Here is a 21,177-nt window from a genome sequence, read left to right as displayed (position 1 = left end):
AGAACAAAGTAACCACCATCCAACGGGCACAACAGAACTGGTTTCTAAGGATCAGCATGGGAAGAGCAGTATAACGTTAGCATCCAACACAGGAATAATAATAAATTTATTACAATAGAAACAAACAGATAATGCATTAGTTCATGTACAAAATACTGATAGCATTCTGCTGCCTCAGTCAGTGCTTACTAAGTACCCACATTTAAAAATATCCTAAAATTGATGACACGGCACAGATTTACGAAGGTCATAGCAATTTCTTGACACTACTGTAAGAGAGCCCAGCTACTCTTTAAGGGTTGCTGCACAATACAGGGAGATGGAGCAGGATTGAACAGAAACAACTTCTGATTCTTCTGCACCAGGAAATTAAGAGTGAGCAACTTCTTATAAGCATCGGGAAAATAGAAAACACACTATGCATGAAAACAGTTACTTGTGGCAACTGTTTCCATTAGAAGTGCCCAACACTAAGGCAGCTGATGACTGACTTGAGTGCCCAGCATTGCTCAAGGCACAAAATATTGGTTGTCAGTTCGACTCCTGGACTATGTTGGCTTTTTCCTTTTGTTTTTAAACAAACTGATGTAGCATAGAAGCATTTTCACTGAACTGCATCAACTCTCAAATGAAGCCAGATGCCTCAGGGAGACAGTAAAAGAAGAAACATAGCTACGAGCCTGCTGGATTGATTTGTCCTACTCGGGCTTCATACTCTTTATTTCCTCCCCCTACCCCCACACACCTTTACGTACATGTTTACTGAGTTTATAGAAGAAGTCAGCGTGCGCATTAATATCTCTTCTTTCTAATCACCTCACTTTTTTGGAGTAAGAAACATGTGGTCCATGCTAACCAAAAACCATTTATCTGAAGTAGTGTTTAAAATAACCTATAAAATACGTTTTCTCCCCTCTGTTTGGTTCCCCCCTCACCCCCAGTATAATTATCCAGATTTATCTCACATATTTGAGGGATGCCTTAAAAGGCTGTAATTTAGCCCATCTCTGGGCAAAGCTAATAGGCAAAAAGATTCCTGCAACCAGTGAGAAGTTTGCAAGCACATTCTAGTTACAGCTGATTTATTTCTGGGGCAGTATCAGGTCACAAAACATACAGTGTGAAAGAAATACTGGCACGGAGCAAACCTGGAAGCAAATTAGGACATTCTCTCCCTATTCCCTCTTATACCAGACTCCCTGATGGAAGTCCACAAATAATTTCTTCTCTAAGAAGACAATAAAAACTCATCCTAATACAGTCTCAAGAACCATATATACACACTTTGTATATTTCAAAATGCTGGCAAAAGTCCACAGAGGCAGAAGATAAAAAGCATGAAAGCTAAATCTAACATCAGGTTCTCTACTGAACCCGACACCTAGAAACAAAACAACATCAGGCTTCTTTTCTTCTGAAGTACCCTCTCCAAAATGTGATTTTCCAGTGGCATGTGGCAGAGGCCAGCTGTGAGACCTTCTTTCTTGCTTCAGGATTTAGAAAGCAAGATGTTATGCAGCAGAGAGACAGGCCTGACGAATACTTTGTGCCCAGGTGTTTAAGAGCGCCGTGACTGAATGCTTGTCTGGAAGTTGCAATAGTTTTGAAGTCATGTACCGATACACTGACTGCAAAAAGGGGTTGGCTGCTGGAAAACAAGAGATAACAGATAAACGGAGCTATAATAAAAAAAATAATAATAATAAAAAAGTAACATCAGGAGTTCACACATTTCCCCACCATTACCACACGTACACACTCAACAAAAGTCATGCTAACATCCTCATACCGTATTGTCTAGGGTTTTTTATCCACAGAGGGCTCTGATCGGGATAGTCTGCTGGAACGCTGAGCTGTAGTGGTGGGACGTTTGGAAGGTTCTTGTCATCTAGAACACAAACACACTTCCCATCAGAACAAAGCATTCCTTGCTGGATGGAGGGTCCTGCATTTGTGCATAGTTCAGCTTGGTTTCTAGCCTCTGAACCCCAAAGAGGAACCATTTCCAGTTTTACTGGAAGGCAAGCTCATTGTTCACTTTAAGACTCTTAATTTATTGGAAGAAAAGCCTGGCAAACGTAGCCCCATCTCTTACACACTCCTGCACCTAGCCAGCCTCACCATTTTGTTAGCTGAACTTCACTAAAGACAGCTCATTTTTGAAAATAAAGTGCCTTATGTATTAATATTCAGAACAAAACCAGTTCAGATTTCTCAAACCAAGGGGAGCAGGAAAGCATCTCCTTTCCCCACTGGAAAGTTCATAGACTATAACACATATTTATGCTTATTCAGCTGAGACGGAAAAAAAAAAAAAGATGCAATTTGAATTTTTTCTTGAATATACACATTGTTAGCGATCATTAGGACAAATTGAAACAGACCCTTCAAAAAACTAACTCAACATTTCTCTAGCTCTGTCCTAGTTATTGGAGGGAAAATAATTAACACCTAGGTCAAAATCAGGAATCAAGATTGTTGCTGGCAGCAAGTAATTTTGTAGACACTGAAAGAGATTACCAATTGCAATTTCAGTGCAAAGAAAGGATCAATCAGTGTAAATGATATGTCCAGGTGTACCCTGAAGCAGGCTGTGCAGAATGTACTGATTAGGCAGTGCTATGAATTTGCTAAGTACAGATGTCATGCAGAAGTCACAGGATGGCAAGATTCAAGGCTGTTAGCAAAAAACTCTTCAAATTTCCACAATCGAGCTCAGCATTTCTTTCTGAATTCAGTTCTTAGTTTCTTCTTGCTTACCTAGCTTGCATATGAGATGAACTGTGCCATTATTACTGCAGTGTGAAGGGTCCAGGTTCACCAGGAATTTAGGATTTAACCTTGCAACTTCTCCTTGTAAGACATTTGGTATGGTCTGTCTTTCATCCTCTTCATATTTCCGTTTTCGAGGGGAGGCAATCGGGGCTCTATGTAAAATACAGTCCACAAAGGTACGAGGTGAAACAGTTATGCCAACACCACATTTGTCAAATATTTTACAAATCTAAAAAGGAAATACGTAATGCACTCCCATCCATAAACTCATCTGTCTTTCAATAGCTTCTACTAATAAATATTTTTCCCTTTAGTAATGAACATTTAAGACAGCCAATGATACATGATACAATGATACATACGTGATTGGTGGTCCATGAATTGCAGTCATAGCTGGCATAAATGTACGGTACAGGGAATGGTTGAAGACAGGTGAACGGATGTTGGCCAAAACGGCATCCAAAAGTGGCTGACACAAGTACTGCTGTTTGGTGGGGGGCACTGGGGGAGGCGGTGGAGTAGGCTAAAACACAAGAGAAGTCCCTTTTCTTTTAATCATCACCAAAAAAGAAATCTCTACTAATGACTCTGCAAAATCTTATAGCGGTAAACTTCCAATGTGTGAAATGCATCAGAACAAAACCACACAGTCCACAGTTTTCATCTAGGAAGCCTGTCTTGAAATCAGCTGCAAAAGTTCACACAAGGAATTACTTAAGTCTTTGCACAAAGCACGAGAACTCGAAAGTTCAGTTAAGAGATACATACAGCTGACTTAAATGAAGTAAATGCTTACCCATTTTTTCCTGATTTCTTATTCTGGCCAACCTTACGTCAAGTCTTAACATCATGAACAAGAAGAAACGCAAAAAAGAAAAACCTTTTGGAATTAATTGCTTCTCTGTTGCTAGCGCAAAGCGTTACATACCACAGCCATATCATTTTTCAGCTTCTCCAGAGCAATTTCGCATTTCTGCAGTGTCTTGAGAGGGCACCTGCAGAAGAGGCAACATTTCATCATCACAAAACAGTCACATCGCTGAAGTGTTCCTGCTGGCTGAGCCCACAGACAGCTTCACTGCCAGCATGGCTGGATGCTAAACAACACGTTTCTGGAAGAGCTGGGGAATCTGATGTCCAGCCAAAAGAAAAACAAAGTTACTGTACCGTTTTGAAGGGTCAGTCAGGATATCTAAGAGACTCTTCATTTTACTCAGGTCCTTCTTCCTATCTGAAATAACATCAGAGACACAAACACTGATTACAAGAATAGCTTCCATACTTGCAGACAGAAATTCAGTATACTGTTCAAAGTGAAAACACAGGCCGACACTGAAGAAAGTAGTGAGGATCAAACATCTTTTATCTAAGCAGAAGTATATCCATTGCATAAGCTCTATGTGTCTCAAAAACATCAGAAGGAAGAGTGGTAGGAATTTAAAGATGAAGATTTTGCCTACTCTTCACAGTGAAACCTTTATAGTGGTACGCTGTCCTGGTTTTGTTAAAAACAAGTTTCTCTTCTAGTGAATTTGCCTGGCAGCTAAAGCTTCATATTAGCTGCATGTTTCTGAAAAGCCAGATAGATGTTTTGGTAGACATAGCAATGGTATGCAAGGTCATTGGTAAGAATGGATGAGAACGGATGCACATCTCACGGGAGGGGCAACGAGAAACAGGTGACCAAAAAACTGACCAAGTGAAGTATTCCATCCCATTCACATTGTACTTCATATAAAAGTGGGAGATCACGAGGATCTTGTCCCTTTTCCTCATGGCTGACATTAGGAGAGGACCTTGCTAGTCATCCCTGCAAACTGAGGCCTGGTGACAGACTGAATCCAACTCCGAATGGCTGCAGAGTCCAGTCCAGGACTTCGGGTGCCGGCTCTGCAGTTGCTGGGACTTTCAAGGTTGGTTTTGTATATTCTGTATTATTTTCTCTATTTTTATTGGTAGCATTAGTAAAACATTTTTAACTTTTCCAACTCTCTCCTCTCTGTCCTTCTTTCCCTCCCAATTGCCTGTCCTTAGTGGGAAGGGGGGAGAGGGAGTGGCTGAAGGGGGTTAACAATACATTTGCCACAGTTTTATTGTCACCCCACAATCAAACCGCAACATACGCAAGAAAGAGCAACTAACTTTCACTGTCACTTTAAATCCCTGGAATAGAAACCATTACAAAAGGCAAGGTACTGCTTTCATCAGAAGAGAGAGCTGACAGAATGAAATGCATGACTAAATATAGGAGACCTCACCTTCATTTTTATCTATTTTATTGATCATCCTCCGGAGTGGCTCAATGTATTTTGATAGCTGTTTCAGTTTCTCCAGATACTGTTGCTCTTCTGACTGGCTAGAACTGGCTGGACTCATGACAGAATTGGGATTTCCTGGCAAGAAGTAAAGACTGAATGTCACTGGAATGATGAAAGATACTGCAGAACAGCATTCTCACATTTCAGAATTTAGATCTGAAATGCTGCACTCTCAAAATACAGTTCACATCAAATATTGAAATCCAGTAATGGATGCCCTCCACAGTTTTAGTGCTTGTCCAACCCTCTAATCTTTGTGTAGAAATAAAGTATTCTGTGGACAGAACAGCAATTCCCATTTAACACATTTTTTTTTTCTGAAAAGATCCAAAGTTTCATATACCCATTTTCTAGGTCCTCATTTTCCCTTCACTCTGGTACATTAAACACTAAATCAATACACTGAATTTGCTGCTGTTTTCCTTAAGTCGATGCTTTCCAAACTGCAGAGCACACAACACTGGTATGAGAGAAGAAGCCACTATGTTACTTCCATTCACAGTAATAGAAACTGCTTGTTACATCTGGGAGAGAGAAGAGCCCAGGTGTCCGAGCACACCTAGGAAGAGGTTTTGGAGCAGAGCAGCCTGCGGCCTGTGATTAAGTGGTTATACATCCTTCACAATTGCGTGCTGTTGCTAAGGGTTCCTTCCTGTATGCAACTAAGGAAGAACTATGCCTCTAGAAACTTGCTCCATTAAATTAAGTATCATTCTTTTTTCAAAAGATTGAGGAAGTTAGAAAAAAAACTATTAGATAGTCCAGAGCTGAGAAAAGAGGTTTCAGTTGATTTTGATTCGAGATGTTGTTGGTTTCACTCCTTACGATGCTGGCTGCATCTCTTTACACCATGTCAAATAATAACAGGCTTCCTGGGAACTACTACAATTACCAAAACACACCCCAACTCAGGGTCTGCAGTACAGTTCTCAGATCATTTACCTGGAGTGTTTAAAGGACCAGGGGATGGGACACTGAAGTTCTGAGGTGTTCGTGCAGCTGCTGGGCTCTGGGATGGCTGTGGAGATGGACTGGGGAGAAAGCTGCTGGGTGATGGAGCTGGGCCAGAGCTGAAACACAAGCATAAAATCAAACCTGCCAGAATCTGACAAGGAAGCAAGGTCAGCCTGTGAGTAGATATGCTTTTAGTAAGCATTGCTATGGCACTCTGTAGCTCTGCCAGCAGACTTGGCGAGAATTTTGTACACAGCTTCTTTATTTAAAATGGGGGTTTTCAGAGTGTATTCAGCACAATCCCACCTGTGCTCTCACTGAAGTTCACGCTAAAATTCATTCACTTCAATGGAAACAGAGTTAGGTATATTAAATGATTCTGAAAACCTCACCCTTACAGCACTGACAAAGGTCCTCAAGAAGTCATGCTCACCTGACATTTGAATTTGGCTGAGAAGTTGGCTGGCCTGGCTGAGGAGATGGCTGCGGCTGTGGTGGCGGAGGCATCGACTGGGGTGTTTGGGCTTGTTGGACCGGAGATGGGGATGACATCATGGTAATATTGTTCTGGCTGACCTGAAACGTGGAAAAAGATACGATCAGTAACAACAAAAGGGAGTAGAGGATGGGAACCTAACTAAAAGTATTTACCTATGGAGAGAAACGTATCCTCAGGCCTAAGAGAAATGAAAGTGTTAGTTTCCTGTTCTCCCCCATAATGACAGTTCCACCTGTGTCGCTCTTGAGGCTCCCAGGGCAGTACTTTGTATCAGCTTTACTAGAAATAAACATTAAAACTGCACATAATTCAAATAACCATATAATAATTGTTCTTCATTTCCCAAACCAACATATTGCAATTAAAATGTCAGAAGTGCCATTCAAAAAACCTACACTTTACTAGAACTAAAGAAGAGCAGGAAGAAAAGTCAGTTCTAACTTGAGAATTAACAGCCATAAAAAACCCTCCTTATTTTGACATTTTAATTACAGTTTCCAGACTTGACTGTAGCTTCCCAATTGGTTTTCTTTAAGAGGAATTAAAAAAATGGAGTAAGCCAAACCACCATCATCTGGTTTAAATATTCAGCTTTGAAAATCTGGGTGCAGACAGAAACACTCCAAACTGAATGGCTGGGTAGAAAACAACAAAGTAGCTTTCTGATCTTTGGAGAAGGATGAGGATGCCTGAAGGACAAAAAGACAAATAAGAACATTTCCTGAACAGCACCCAACTCTTGGTAACAACTAAGTTTATTCTGTACACTCCAAAATGCCAGAACCAGATAATGCTCAAATTAGAGCAACTTCTCACATTTGTTCTAATGGACATTTTTCCCCTTGATTACTTAAAACCAAGCAACCAAACAAGAAAACCCTGTATCATGGCCAGGAGCATGGGATAGTAATGCAAATATTAAGTGATGATGTTTATTGAAGGCACATGCAGAGTTCTTATGAGCCGAGGCTAAAAATAAGTACATACAAAGATAAACTGAATTAGACCACAGAGGCCACAGATTGTGACAACAACCCATGCTCCCATTCTGTAAATCATTGATTAGCACCTTTATGAATTAACAACTCTGTTTCCCTCAGTCGAAACCATTTTTAAGCAAAGGTCCCAGGAAATCCACAAGTTCCAGGCACTTCATGGGCACTGCAGTTTGGTGTTGTCTTTCACTCACTCATTAAATATTCACCTAAATCATACAGCTGTTTCCAGAGGACAAAATATTTAGCACATTAAAAAGTAAGTATTGCCTGGTCTACTTCTCCATGTACGTACTGAATATGCAAGAGGTCACACTCCACTAAAAAAAAATAAACGGAGGGGCGGAGGGCAAAATCCCCAACTAGATCCAAAAGTAAAACTACTAAACATTAAGATCCTAATTTATCATCCATTAGATAATTTAAAATCAAATGCAGCTTGATGTACTGATTTTTTTTTAATCTTCAATAACCCCATTACCTTTGCAGCCTCTCGTACAAAGATAATATATAGAACAAGTGAGGCTGAAATGATGTTTTCAATCAGCTATTATATCTTCCCTTTCTCCATAATCAGCAAATACTGAGACTGTGCTTACTGTTTTTCATTGGAGTCTGATTCTTTAACAGCACATGTCTCCTCAACAGTTGGGAAAGCATTTCTGAGGTTGAAAAGCACAGTCTGCCTCCCACAGAAACCAACCGTCTCAGCGCTGTTTGGAAGGAAGCAGATGAATGCTGCAAAGAGCACTCCCTGATTGGTTTACGTTTCTATTTAACAGCAAGCAATATAGAACTCACCCATATGGATGCTGCACCCATTTTTCATAGAGTCAATCTAAGACCACTTTTGAGTGGTTCATCACTTCTTGGAAATCAGGCCCCTTTTAAGTGTCTCGAGTTGGTTACATAAAACTACTTCTGAAAACTTAAATCCTGGTGTTTTGGGAAAAAAAGGAGAAAGTTGGGGTTTTTTTTCCAGATTTAAGATTCTGCATCTCCTTCAACATCAAGGGCCCTTCACATTAATTTAAATATTGCAGAAAAGCAAAGAGAAGAACACACAGCATCTACTGTGCGCATAAGCCTGGAATGAATTAGATCTTTTTTTGCATTACCCTTTCTCATTTAAGTAGGAGCACAGGGAAAAAGCTTCTTGCAACAGGTTTGCTCTCTGGCAGCTTCATTTAAAAATACCAAAGGCTAATGTCTCATATTAAGCAAAACTGAGAAAGTTTCAAAAACATGTACTCAGAAGTTTGCAATTCTGAACTTGCTGCCATACTTTTCTCCGAAAGCAGTGAATTTGCTACATCATAATTTCAGATGTCTTTCTACAGAACAGATCTAAAGACACTTTCAGCTTCAGATTTCTACACAGTGTACAGGATATGGATTAAGATTATAACAATTTAATGAAATTTTAACTTACAAGGAATGTTCTTTTCAACTGACTCCCACTAAAAAGGCTTAAAATATTTAAAAAAATCCCAACCAAACAAACAATAAACCCAAAAGAATAAAGAAAACTCTCTCTAGAGCTTTATCTCCATTAAACTAATTTAGCTCCTCATTTAACTGGAGAGTTAAGCCATGGTTACTGGCCATTTGTATACCCTTCAACATATATAAGAAAATCAACTATGTATTTTTCACCGCAGGATGAGAGGTTTTGGATCTACAAGCATATTCATGGACAGCCATTACAGCCCACTGAACAGGAATTCACTATGCAACTCTGCTGTGACCTGATTCCGACATCAAGCCCTGAAAGTCTTGTCAAAAGATATTTAGGCTTGCATGACAAATGTTTGCACTTAATAGCCACTAAATCAAAGCTGCTCTTGGTGTCCAGAGCACACCGTGCTGGAAGATAAACAGCTATGAGGTCCACCTCCAGTTTGCTGAGTCTCAGGCAAGGAACAGCACCCAGAGGATAAGGTTGGCGAGAGGTTTTCAGGAGCTCCCAGCAGCAAGAGGGTACAATAAGCAGAAGCCAAAGGCAAGGAAAAGGAGACTGCAACAAGGAAGTCATGGGAACAGTAGAAAGACTTCTAGTCTAAAGGAAGACTCTAGAAAGCATCTGCACCACTATACTTACAGTTTCAACTTTAAGCCAGTAAGCACAGCCTTGCCTACTCTGCTGCAAAGTGGGTTTAATATTCACCATGATGCTGCTTGACTGACAAAACAGAAACTCTGTAGAGCTTCAACTAAGTTCAGATGCAAGTTTCCATATTCCCAGTGATGCCAGTATCACTTGCTTTATTTTAATATCAACTCAGTCTTACTTTTTTCCTGTATTTTCAATTTACTGAAGATTTCTGTGCCAACAATAAATTGACAGTCATACTATTGCAGACTGTAATAAATTTGTAGACAGAACTTGAAGATTTTGACACTAGAAATACAGGAGAATGGTATTAGTATATCAGTTATCTAATTGCTAAAGCAAAAGCTAAGTATCAAATTAGTTTAATCTTTTAACATTTCAAGATCAGAAGGTTTCTTGAGCCAATCCAAACATGGCATATGAAACTTCTCATAGTTGTTGAAAAAGTGCCACTGATGGTAGTTCATCTTTGGTGACTACTCAGGCACAAACAAACCAGTCACTTATAATTCTCTGGCTATTCAAAAGACCAGGAGACTCCTTGTGATAAAACTGGACAGACTGACATTTGTGTCATATGGGGTAAAAGTAAATAGCCACACAGTATTGGTATCACATCTGGTCTTTTTGTTGAAAGAGGTTCTTCAGTGCAATACCAGGACTCTTTTTTTAAAGAGAAAATACAGTCTGAACTACCTATCACCATCTCTATAATACTTTTGATACTGTCAAGGACATGACAGGCTCACATGACTAATAACCAGATAGATGCTACAGCCCTTTACTCCTATTGTGAAGGCTTCTATTGCAAGGGCTCTGATGACAAAGAAGTTATAACATATCCAACAGGCAATATTATTTAAGCATTTTATGAAATTAAGAGGTGAAAATGACAACATTTCTAATTTCTAATTCACCTAGAACCTGAACAAAGTATTTTGGCAGACAGCACTAGAGATTCACGCTGATCCAGAGCTGTTAAGTGTACGACATGTCAGACTGGCTTTCAAAACATGTGTCCTGCCACCGTTAAACCATGACTCACTCATCCCGCCACCTGCTTAGGAGCCATTTTCACCCCCATCATTGTTCATAAAGGAATTTCCTTTCTTCTACTGCCCTCTCTAATTGTTCAGTCTTCTACATCAGTTTCTCAATTCGTGGCATGCTACTGAGAGCATTGGTGCTTCATGATTAACCCACATAGTGTCAGAAATCAAAGCTCCTCAATAACCACAAACATGACAGCACTAAAAAGATCAGCCTATGGCACTGAATGCTTAAACTACGTGTCTTTATTATTACTCAAATCTTAAATATAAGTCTAATACTTCAATATCTGTCAGAAGGCCTCATCAAACCAAACACTGTGAATACTTCATATGGGAGATGATTTTCTCAATATAAACTGCTAGAGCAAATAAAGCTCAAAGTAAATTCTCTTCTGAGTCAACAGATATGCCTGGGTTTATTTTTCAGTTAACATATAAACAATGACCCGGACTGAAATGACCACCCATCTTAAACCAGAAACAAAACCAGATGTGTTTGCCTGGGTCTGCAGAATCTTTCTGGTCACTGTGTCTACCTTAGCAAGTTCCTGAGAAGAAAAGGCTGTGCCTACTAAACTTGATGCAGCAGCACTAGGAAGCAGAGATTCAGACATTCCGCAGCCCCACGACAAGCTTGCAAAGGAAACAAAAATGCAAAGAGTGAAGAAACTTTCATTAAACCTGTCAACAAAATGCAGCAGTATTAAGAACTAAAACTGCATTTGGTATTAGATTTTACAATTAGCAGCTAGAGGAACGAGACATGAGGTTCATGACTAACAGAAAAATGCAGTTGAACGCTGCTCCGCCATCATAATATGATACATATTTAAACCAACACCAATCGCGTAAGGCTCAGCAAATTGCTGCAGAGCAGAGCAGTGCCTCGTTTTGTGACTTACTGGTAGGAACTCAGTTCTGTTTCATTCTTGCTTTCCCCATTCCCGCTCCCCCAGAATGACACATTTTGCTTGCAAAACATGATTGTGAGTTCTTCAGCAGATGCAGACCTGCACCAAGCAGAGGCTCTGACCTCACGCATCCTCCAGCAGCAGCTGGCCAGCCACTGCCAGGCTGCCCGCACGGGCTCTGCTCTGATGCAGGGACAAGTGGAATCCTGCTGGCAGCTACACCACCGGGAAAGAAGAGAACAGCTCTGTTTTCCTTGGCCCCTGACACCATGCCAAGAAGCTACTCAAACTGAAACGAGCCAAGTTCACTATTAATGAAAGAAGCACCTGTACAGAGCATAAACACCATTATATGTAAGGCCACCAGCACAGCTCGGCGAGCACGTTGCAGTACTGACTTGCAACACTCTCATAAATGCACACTCGTGGAGTATAGGCAAAGATCAAAAAGAAACCACAAAGTTCTCATTTGAAACTTGAATCGATTATGAACATGGAAACATTTTAAGTGTTAAAATAAAGATCTATGCCACTTTAAAAATGCTTTATTTGCTATTACACGCTTTCAGAAGACCTATTATTTTAAAAGGATCCATAAAAAACCTAAACAGCCCAATACCCTGCATAACAACAGCAAGTTAGTTGTTTGATGAAAGTGAACTTCCCCTCGCTGGAAAGCGAGTGCTATACAATCACGTATTGAATGCTTTGCACAATTCCTGACACAATGTGCTTTGACTCAGTAAATACCTGTGGCATTTGCTGTCCGCCCAAAGGAATGGAGCTTGGCGGCGTAGCAGACACAGCGGTGGTAGGCGGGAACCGTGGTCTTATTTGCATCCCACCTCGGGCCATAGGTGCGGTGATCATCTTTGAGGACAGAGGGACAACAGACAAAAGTAATCGCAAAACAAGAAATGCAGTGCACTGGCAGGATGAGAAGCACATGCAACCTCCAGGAATTAGGGGAAGGGGAGCATGAAGGGAAGGTTAGTGAGCTTTTCTCTAAAGCTTAACCTAGCATGCTATCTTATAAATCAAACTCCTTTTTATACCCTTTCTATCCATTTTTAGATACCTAGAATTTATTAGATGCTATCTTGAGGGAGCTGATATGTAGATTCAGATTAATGTGTCAAGGCTTGATTATACTATCATTTGCATGAAGGGCCTTTCCTTAATTTTGCATAACATCTTCAATTTTGAGAATTCTTGGAAATAAGTACTCCAAGACTGTTGGCAAGAATGCTCCATATAAGAAGCTATATAATGCCACAGGTTTCTGATGTGCTGTCCCCCACTGTGGGCTCAAAGGATTTAGCAGAATTTACACACGTCACCCTTGATTATAAAAGAATTTGTCAGACAGTTCAACAGCAACTGTCAGTTGGAATGCTTCACAGCGAGCAGAACTTCAGACCAGCCTAACCTATGACACTATAATAATGCCAAAGACAACAAAAAGGACTTCTGGGTTTGAAAAAGCTGTTTTCTTCCTTTTATAACCCACAGAATAAGTCAAATATATCCTTGTAATTTCCATCACTTTGACAAATTACCATTCCTCTATTACTAAATTGTGCTGAGATATCCTGAGATCACAGTCTGCCTCAAGCTTGTTCATGCGCTATGTGACTCTCCAGACATCTAAACTGAGCACACACCGAGGTACAATCGTTTGGGACTAGTGATGAAGGTTAGCATTAGGATGTGCATTTTAGAATAGTATTGGGGACTATGCTACTCTGCAGTGTTTAGAGTGCGTTTCAGAACCATCAGCCTGCACAAGCAACATTGATTTAAATCACATATATCTGTATAGCTCTTTGTTACTTAAAATTTGATATTACAGCATGTATTCTGAGGTTTTACAGCAAATAGCATATTTTTGAGGCAGTATTCAGGTAACTTGGGCAGACCCACCTATCAGTAAAAGAGCTTGTGTTTGGTACTGCAAAGATCCACAGTAAAGTCCTCTGGGCTACTTTTTTTTCCAGCATCATATTGCCAAGGAACCTACACAGGTCCTAACTAATCTACAAGCTAATGAAGTCTCCTTTCAGTGAATGGTTGGGGGCATTCTTGCTTAGCATTCTATGTAAATGGACTGAAGCAGCCAGCAACATGTCTCTAGAAAGTCAGAAAATGCATGTGCTTACAGTTATTAAAAATAAATAAAATTAAATACAACATAGCAAGACTGAAAAAGGAAAGCAATAACTGGTAAAGAAAATGGTGTCAAGTTCAGCACAGCTGTTAGTTCACAACATCAGAGCAATGCAGTCCCTTTCCATCCAGGCAAAGAGGGATGGTCAGAGACAGGATTTCAAACGGGAAACAAATGAGAGCACTTCAGACGTCACACACACATGCACATGTACACATACAGCATGCAACAGCCGCCACGAGCAAACACAACAACCCAGCACTGGCACAAAGCACAGGTGGATGCTACAAAGTGCCGTGAAGAGCTACAGTATCAACATGAGAGCTGGTGAAGCAACACAACCCTAACGAACAAAAACAAAAAAGGGAAATTGCTAGGGGGTGGGGAAAAAAAAAGGCAAACCAAACAAACATATCCTTCCAGGCACAATCACCCCATCTTAGACCCTCGTGAATGCACACGGATCTCTGGAGGGTGTGAAATCCCAGGGATGTTATGGTGACCCCATCTTGGTCCTGTTCCTCATGCCACACCACCAAAGTGTGAAGATTTAGATGATTTCCTCCAAGGTCAAGCAAATTAGAAGCATTATTCACAACCTAAGTGTCTGGCAAACCACTGAACACCAGCTCATTGATTCAAAGGCTTTCAGCTGTTTGTTGTATTGTGTTTAGTCAAACGTGTACGCACATGCACACTGTTCTGCTTTTGATTTTTTTAGATATTTTGTTTTTTGAAATGTGTGCTTTGGAAAGAAAGTGTTTATATGTAATGTGACACCAATTCCACTCTCTTAACAAAAGTAATCTCTTTTTCTCATTGTCCAGCTGATTTATATTTATGAAACCTGTGACATTTTCACAAAGGAGTCGAGTTCCAAAGGAGGTTCCAAAGATTGCAGCTGTGTTATGCAAAGCAATATATCCATGAAGGAGTTTTCTTGTCAATCTAAAACCAGAAGACAACCAGATGTGTTCAAGTACTTTGGAAAAAAGATTTAAACCAAAAGGAAATCCTCCTCCACAAGTGAAACTGGTTTACCTCAATTTACAGAATTTTACCCCATAAAAACACAGAGCAAGCAGAGGAAGAGAGCTTCCCTCTACTATAAAACACAAACCTCATTTTTTTAATAAAACTTAGGTGGAAGATAACAATTAGAATCCTGCACCAGTACTTTTCTTTCATCTAAAATCGAAAGATTCAGAATTCCATAAACCTGCAGCTTCTGGTAAGCACATGTAAGTACTGTGTCACCGTCACTCCGCAAAAGGCAGCTCTGACTTTCAAAGAGCAAGAGCCAATCTGCATTCTGAGCACCTGAACGGTGATTTAAACTTTGTTTATACTTAACTCTGGTTGATTACAGATTTTCCTGTGGTGCTGCAAGCACTTGTGCAGCACTCGCTGGTCACTAGGACACTACTCTGTTTATTTACCAGCTTCACCTGTGAGTTACATGCTCACAAGGACTAGATACCCAAGCAGGGTAGCAATGAGCTGCACCGTGTCTTTACCACTTCAGAGAAGAGCTTTAAAACTCACATGGATCCATGTTTAAACATGGGATTGCTTTTATTTTTATGTAGGAAGGATGAACAGAAACTTTACGGAAAAAGAATAAAAGCAGCCATATCAATGAAAATTCCCAGTTTGAAAGCCCCTAGAGACTAATTTTAAATGTAACAAGCAAAGATTAAGGGGTTTGTTTATAACAAAAGCCTCCCTGAATCAAATGAAGAAATCAAGGTAGATTTATTTAAAATGTCAGTGCTAGTAAAAAACATACTAAATACAAAGCAAATTCTACTCTTAAAAGAAACATCCTGTAAATTTAAGGTAATCCACACACACTCTCAACATTGAAGCTGCATTGTAATACTGTACACAGCCACAATCTTGAAACTAAATATTAAATACAGAAATATTTACACAAGTACAAAAAACCCATTTAATTACTTGACTTCACAGCATTAAGGGAATTTTAGTAGACTCATATTCCAATGGCATGAACATAAATGAGTAAAGCCTGCATGTGGAATTTTCTGAACTCCATCCGTGACAGATGAGCAACTCCTGAGTTTACTACATGTCTGAATAACGCTGCAATACAAAACTTGCTGTCAACCATCTCATCACCCGAATCTTTTCAAATGCACTGTGCTGTTAAGCCACTGGCATATGAACTTACTAAATGGGGCAAGAATGAAGTTGACTCTACATATGCACAATCCATCTGCTTAGGAGTTGAAAAGAGCACCATTAAGTTAGTAAAAAGAAGAAAAGTCAGAGACTCCTTCCAGTCAGCCTAAGACCCTGCAGCTCCCACCTGGAAATTATCCAAGAAAGAAACAGCAGGTTTAATTCACATTTCAACCGTAGAAAGAGAATTCTGTGTTGCTGCCAGTACTGTACCAACTTTACTTACCACTGCTCAGATTTTACATCCTGTGCTACGTTGACACAAACAAAAGGACCAATACAGAAACAGAACTTGGCCACCAACAGGGATGCTGGCCACATGAGAGTTACGATGGTACCAGACACTATTCCAGGTAAAAGCCTGGGAGATGTATGTTGAAGAACCAATTGTTATCACAGTCCATGTAAAAAGCGCCCAAGTGTCTTAGTGAATCTATAATATTACTTGTGCACTGAAGGGAAAATGGTGTGTGCAGACATGGAATGTCTGGGTATGGCATTAATCCTAGACGACATCATTTCATCTGTCTGCCTCAGCCTCTTCATCTACAAAGTGGTGACAATTGTACTTACCCATGTCTGTAAAATGCCTCAATATGAAACACTACAGAGGTAAGCCACGAAAGACTATTTCATATGCTTGTGGAAAATGGGATGAAACGTTCAGCTCAAGCCATTCCTAATTTTTTGCCCATGTCTCCTTCATACCAGACACACATCAAGGAACAACCACTTGGGCTACAAGTGTATTGCGGGATAAGAAAACTGTAAGACAATAAGCTTTCACCCAGCACTTTTTCTTTCAAATGTAACTCTGCACTTGAGACACATGCCATTTGCTCTTCACAATTCACATCCAGAATAGGAGCAATCTATATCTACTGCCCATTTCACTCAGATGAAAAATGAAAGATGAAAGGAATGAAAGGGGAGTGCAAAGAGATTTCATTGTCTATACTATTTTTTATGGTCAATACATGGAGATGGAAGGTAAATCACATGTGAGTAAAGATAGCAGGCAAAGATTCACAGTACAGAAATCAGTTTACACAACAAAGCAGTCACCTAAGAAAGTTTAACAAAAGAAGAGGTGATACACTCCGGGTACCAACAGTCAAATTTGTAGCATGACCACAGTGGGCCGTCTTACTGATGTGCATTCCTGTGTCACTACAGGCCAATCTCACCTACTTGGGACAGAGAGCATGCACAGGGAGGTTGTCAACGAAATCCTGCCTCTGACTCCAGGCAAAGGAGAAACAGCATAAAAGCCCATATCCCCTTTACAAAGGCGACGACCGACGCCAAGATCTCTCATCAGAAAGACACCAGAAACCCATTTCCATGCTCATCTCTAGCGTGCACTTGCTACAGGCCTGTAACAGTGACACTGGCTCCTGGGCCCTTACCTGCCCTGACGCTCCCATCTGAGCAGCCTGGGCCTGAGCTGCTTGCACTGCTGCTGCCGCCTGCTGCTGCTGGACCAGCTGAGCTCTTACCTGGAGTAGGAAAAGGGAGAATGGAGTAAATATACGTATCTGATTAGGGTGTGACACTTCTGTTTCAACTAGTATCAACTATACTCATGCAAAATGGTGTGAAGACAAGATCAGCCTCACATACGTGCTCTTTCTAGAGTTTTTGAGCTTTCTTTATCAAAACAAGTTCCCATGTTTCTAACATTTAGAATAGTCTTGCTGTAGACTATGCACACAAGATTAGATTTCTTCTTGCAACTACTTCCCTGCACTATCAGGTCTTCCTATGAAAAGAATAGATATTTCAACTTCCTGATAAATGTAGTTAACCACATACATGTTGATTTTCCTCGAGCAAACTGTTTTAAGCACCCACCAATGCCCAGCATTTCAAATGTTTATACATTCATTATGACTGGCAGAGTGATGTACATGACATCTAACAACTTCTGGCTTAGGCTGGTAGGAGCATAAAGTAGATTTACCAGCTCATCCATGTGGGGTCAATAATTTCTCAAGTGTGGCTGACATTCCACTCCTCCCCAGCAAGGCCCAAAGAAAAGCAGGCCTTTGGATTATTTCTGAGCTTTTGCTTAATGACACATATGTGCTGACTGTAATGTAACAGTTCAAAAAGCTGCACCATTAAGAGGATTACACTGCAAGAGATCCAGAGTAAAACTATTGTCTCGCCCACATTCTCTTCAAAGCAGGAACTATGGTATCTTGAACTTTGACTAAACCTCTACACATGGCAGCAGAAGCAAAGCCAGCATGCTAGAGAGCCAACACTGGCTCCAGTGACATGCACCAGACACTTCAAAGCACTTGCTTATGTTCTAGAAGAGCAAATATCATGGAGGTGATTTTTCTTTACCCAGAGTTTGTTTCTGTTTCTTTTTTACTTGTTCATTCAAGAGCAAGTCAATAAATTATTTTAAAATATCAGCTTCATAAATGGTTTTCACAGATTTCCAGAAGTCCTACTCTTGGATGCAGAACTGTTCTCTACCAGCAGGCCCAGACATAAACCTTTAAAACCTCTATACTCATACCATGCTAACTACAGATCTTTTAATAAGCTATGTTTTTTCCTACTCCATTATTAGCAAAAGTCAAAGAATTTCTTTCATTTCTCTAGAGGATGATAATGAACCAACCCTCAGCTGGTCAGTAGCCCTTACCTGCATTGCTTTTAATTGCTGAGGTGTAAGAGTGACAGGCATAACCTGACCAGGAATTTGTCCTGAGATTGCCTGTGGCTGAGAAACCATGGGCTGGGGCTGAGGCTGGGATTGTGGTGGCAGCTGAGACTGTTGTGCCTGAGCAACCTGTTGTTGTTGTTGCTGCTGCTGTTGCTGCTGTTGTTGCTGCTGCATCTGTTGCATCTGCTGTTGCATTACTTGTTGAGGTGGCTGCTGCTGTATCTGTTGTTGTGGTATTTGTTGCTGTTGCTGCTGCTGCTGTTGCTGCTGCTGTTGTGCCTGCATAACCTGTGCTGCCTGCAGCTGCTGCATTTGGGCAATTCGCTGTAGTTGTTGCTGCTGCTGTTGCTGCTGCATCTGAAAAGCAGGAAAGGCCAGGATGCTAAAGCTTCCAGCAATGCAATAGCAGCCTTATTTTTATAGCATAAACCAAGAGCAAACCAAATCCTAATATATCAGGCTAAGGTTTTAAGCCCAAAGGGAAAGCCCAACCTTTTTATTCACTCACTGCCATGGCTTATGTCCCCCCTCCAGCCACTTAAATACCAGGGCAGGTCAGGCACATTGGGGAGGACAATTCCCATTATGCAAGTGCAGTGAGTCAAAGCACTAAGGCACCCCCTCCATGCTCTCAGAACTCCTGCTGTGTGGGAAAAGACCTCCTTCTGCCTGGAAAGGCAGCAATGATCAGTCACTCCCAACAGCCTGCTGCACCTGTGGCTCACCTGCTACCTGGATCGTTGCCCAATGAGACAGTTCCAGAACTATACAATCAGAAAAGTTCTGGACATAGACAAAGGGTAGAAAACACCAGAATATTACCTCATCCTCAGTGTGGCCAGAGAGGAAAACCACTGACTAAAGTCAACGATCTCATGACCCTATAAATAGTGATCCTAAGCAAGGCCTGTTGAGCTCCCCAGGGTTGCAGAGGTCTGTCACCTTCCATCTCCCTCTGAGGTGACACCTCTCAGAGTCACCTTGTGACAAACGGACACCATGAAGCCATACGAGGAGATAGATTACTTGAAAGTCTAAGCTGAAGTCCTATCCCAAGTGGAAACATCTTAATAACAGTGCTGATATTCAGTACTTCCATGCAAGTCAAATTCTCACTTGGACAAGTCACTGAACACAGAGCACCTCAATTGCCATTGTAATTGTTTGTCATCACCTGCTGTTGGTTTTGCTGCTGCTGCATCTGCAGTTTCAGCATGTGCTGCTGCTGCTGCTGGACGGCTTGCAACTGCTGTTGTTGCTGCTGCTGCTGCTGCTGGGCTGCTGCAGCTGCTGCTGCCTGCTGCTGCTGGACCTGAAACTGCTGTTGCATGGCGGACTGCTGGGCCTGGAACTGCTGCTGCTGCAAAGCCACCTGCTGCTGCTGGAATTGTTGCTGCTGCTGCTGTTGCTGCTGAGCTATTTGCTGAAGCTGAAGTTGGGCTAAAAAGAAGGTAGACTGTACTTAAAACATGAGACCCAAGCAGTGCAAGAGACAATTACCCAGTATAACTTATAATAATTGAAAATAATCCATAAAGCGTATTAATGCTCTTCATAAGCAACACATTGCTTCCTGCACTTCTGCTTCCTCAAATGGATGAGGCACATTAACAGCAGAATTCATGACACTTCCTACCATCAATCTCAAATTCTCAGTGCCTATACTGAATCAGCAGCTTAGGCAGAGAATGTAAAAACGTGCAAGACGAAATACGCACAGAGGACATAAGCAGGAAGCACTGTACCCACAGAAAACACAGGTGAGCTCTACAAAAACAAAGTTCTGAAGTTGACAACTTATAGGATGAAAGAAGCATTTGCTCATACAACAGCTAAACTGTTCCTTACTATACTAAGGAAGACACCTGTCCCATTAGGTAGCAGTATTTGAAATAAATTCTTCCTGCAGCTCACTTGGCTGATTCTGCCACAAGTATGAAACCTCTTCAGCACCCTTTCCTTGTGGACAAGACTGAAAAGCTCATGTAATAATTTCAGTGGCTGAAGCAAACCAAACACTTACTCTGCTGAGTAGCCGTAGAGACACCAGGCATGCCATGAGGGGCCATTCCTGAGGTTCCAGGAGGCTGCTGCTGCCCTGGGAGACTCATCTGTTGCCCCATTGGACCAAGGCCACTCATCCCACTCATGGGTGCTCCTTGAGCTCGGGAAGCCATGCCCATTCCAGGTGCCCCTGCCGGGGGACCCCCGGTTAGATTCTGCAGGGCATTCATCGGATCTACAAAGAAAACAGTTACCAATATGCAGCAAGCCATGCAACTGTCTCCCCAAAATCCTCTGTTCTCCATCATCTACCCTCTGACCTGTCAGCGTCAGACCATGACTAGATCCAACACCCTGAGAATCTAATGTTCACTGCTCTGCCTGTGAGACCACAGGAGGCTTCTGGTACATCTTTGCCTTTCTGTAAATAGCGTGGAGATTATTTAAAGTGCTTCAGATTTGCGAAGTTCCACATAGATTATAAATACATTAGAGAAAAGGAAC

General features: G+C 41.2%; 1 protein-coding gene across 3 annotated transcripts in view; it reads right to left on the bottom strand.

Moving 5' to 3' along the window:
- Positions 1 to 231: 231 nt before the first annotated feature.
- The window catches only part of MED15 (mediator complex subunit 15), a 28,902-nt gene continuing 7,956 nt past the window's right edge, over positions 232 to 21,177 (bottom strand). The window contains exons 5-18 of one of the 3 annotated variants that reach the window (XM_080355221.1): positions 20,693 to 20,908; positions 19,844 to 20,109; positions 18,649 to 19,026; positions 17,396 to 17,485; positions 12,368 to 12,487; positions 6,481 to 6,623; positions 6,036 to 6,163; positions 5,034 to 5,168; positions 3,943 to 4,006; positions 3,704 to 3,770; positions 3,138 to 3,298; positions 2,761 to 2,927; positions 1,790 to 1,888; positions 232 to 1,648 (exon numbers count right to left, since the gene is read on the bottom strand). In XM_080355221.1, the coding sequence (XP_080211347.1) occupies positions 1,512 to 1,648; positions 1,790 to 1,888; positions 2,761 to 2,927; positions 3,138 to 3,298; positions 3,704 to 3,770; positions 3,943 to 4,006; positions 5,034 to 5,168; positions 6,036 to 6,163; positions 6,481 to 6,623; positions 12,368 to 12,487; positions 17,396 to 17,485; positions 18,649 to 19,026; positions 19,844 to 20,109; positions 20,693 to 20,908 (2,171 nt within the window). In that variant the 3' untranslated portion in view covers positions 232 to 1,511. The remainder of the gene's footprint in view (positions 1,649 to 1,789; positions 1,889 to 2,760; positions 2,928 to 3,137; positions 3,299 to 3,703; positions 3,771 to 3,942; positions 4,007 to 5,033; positions 5,169 to 6,035; positions 6,164 to 6,480; positions 6,624 to 12,367; positions 12,488 to 17,395; positions 17,486 to 18,648; positions 19,027 to 19,843; positions 20,110 to 20,692; positions 20,909 to 21,177) is intronic. The other 2 variants (XM_080355222.1, XM_080355223.1) reach the window with 2 other exon arrangements.

Source organism: Nesoenas mayeri (genome assembly GCF_963082525.1).
Source record: "Nesoenas mayeri genome assembly, chromosome: 17".
NCBI lineage: Eukaryota > Metazoa > Chordata > Aves > Columbiformes > Columbidae > Nesoenas > Nesoenas mayeri.
Note: the sequence above shows the minus strand (reverse complement) of the source record. Positions and strands in the feature narration are given on the sequence as shown.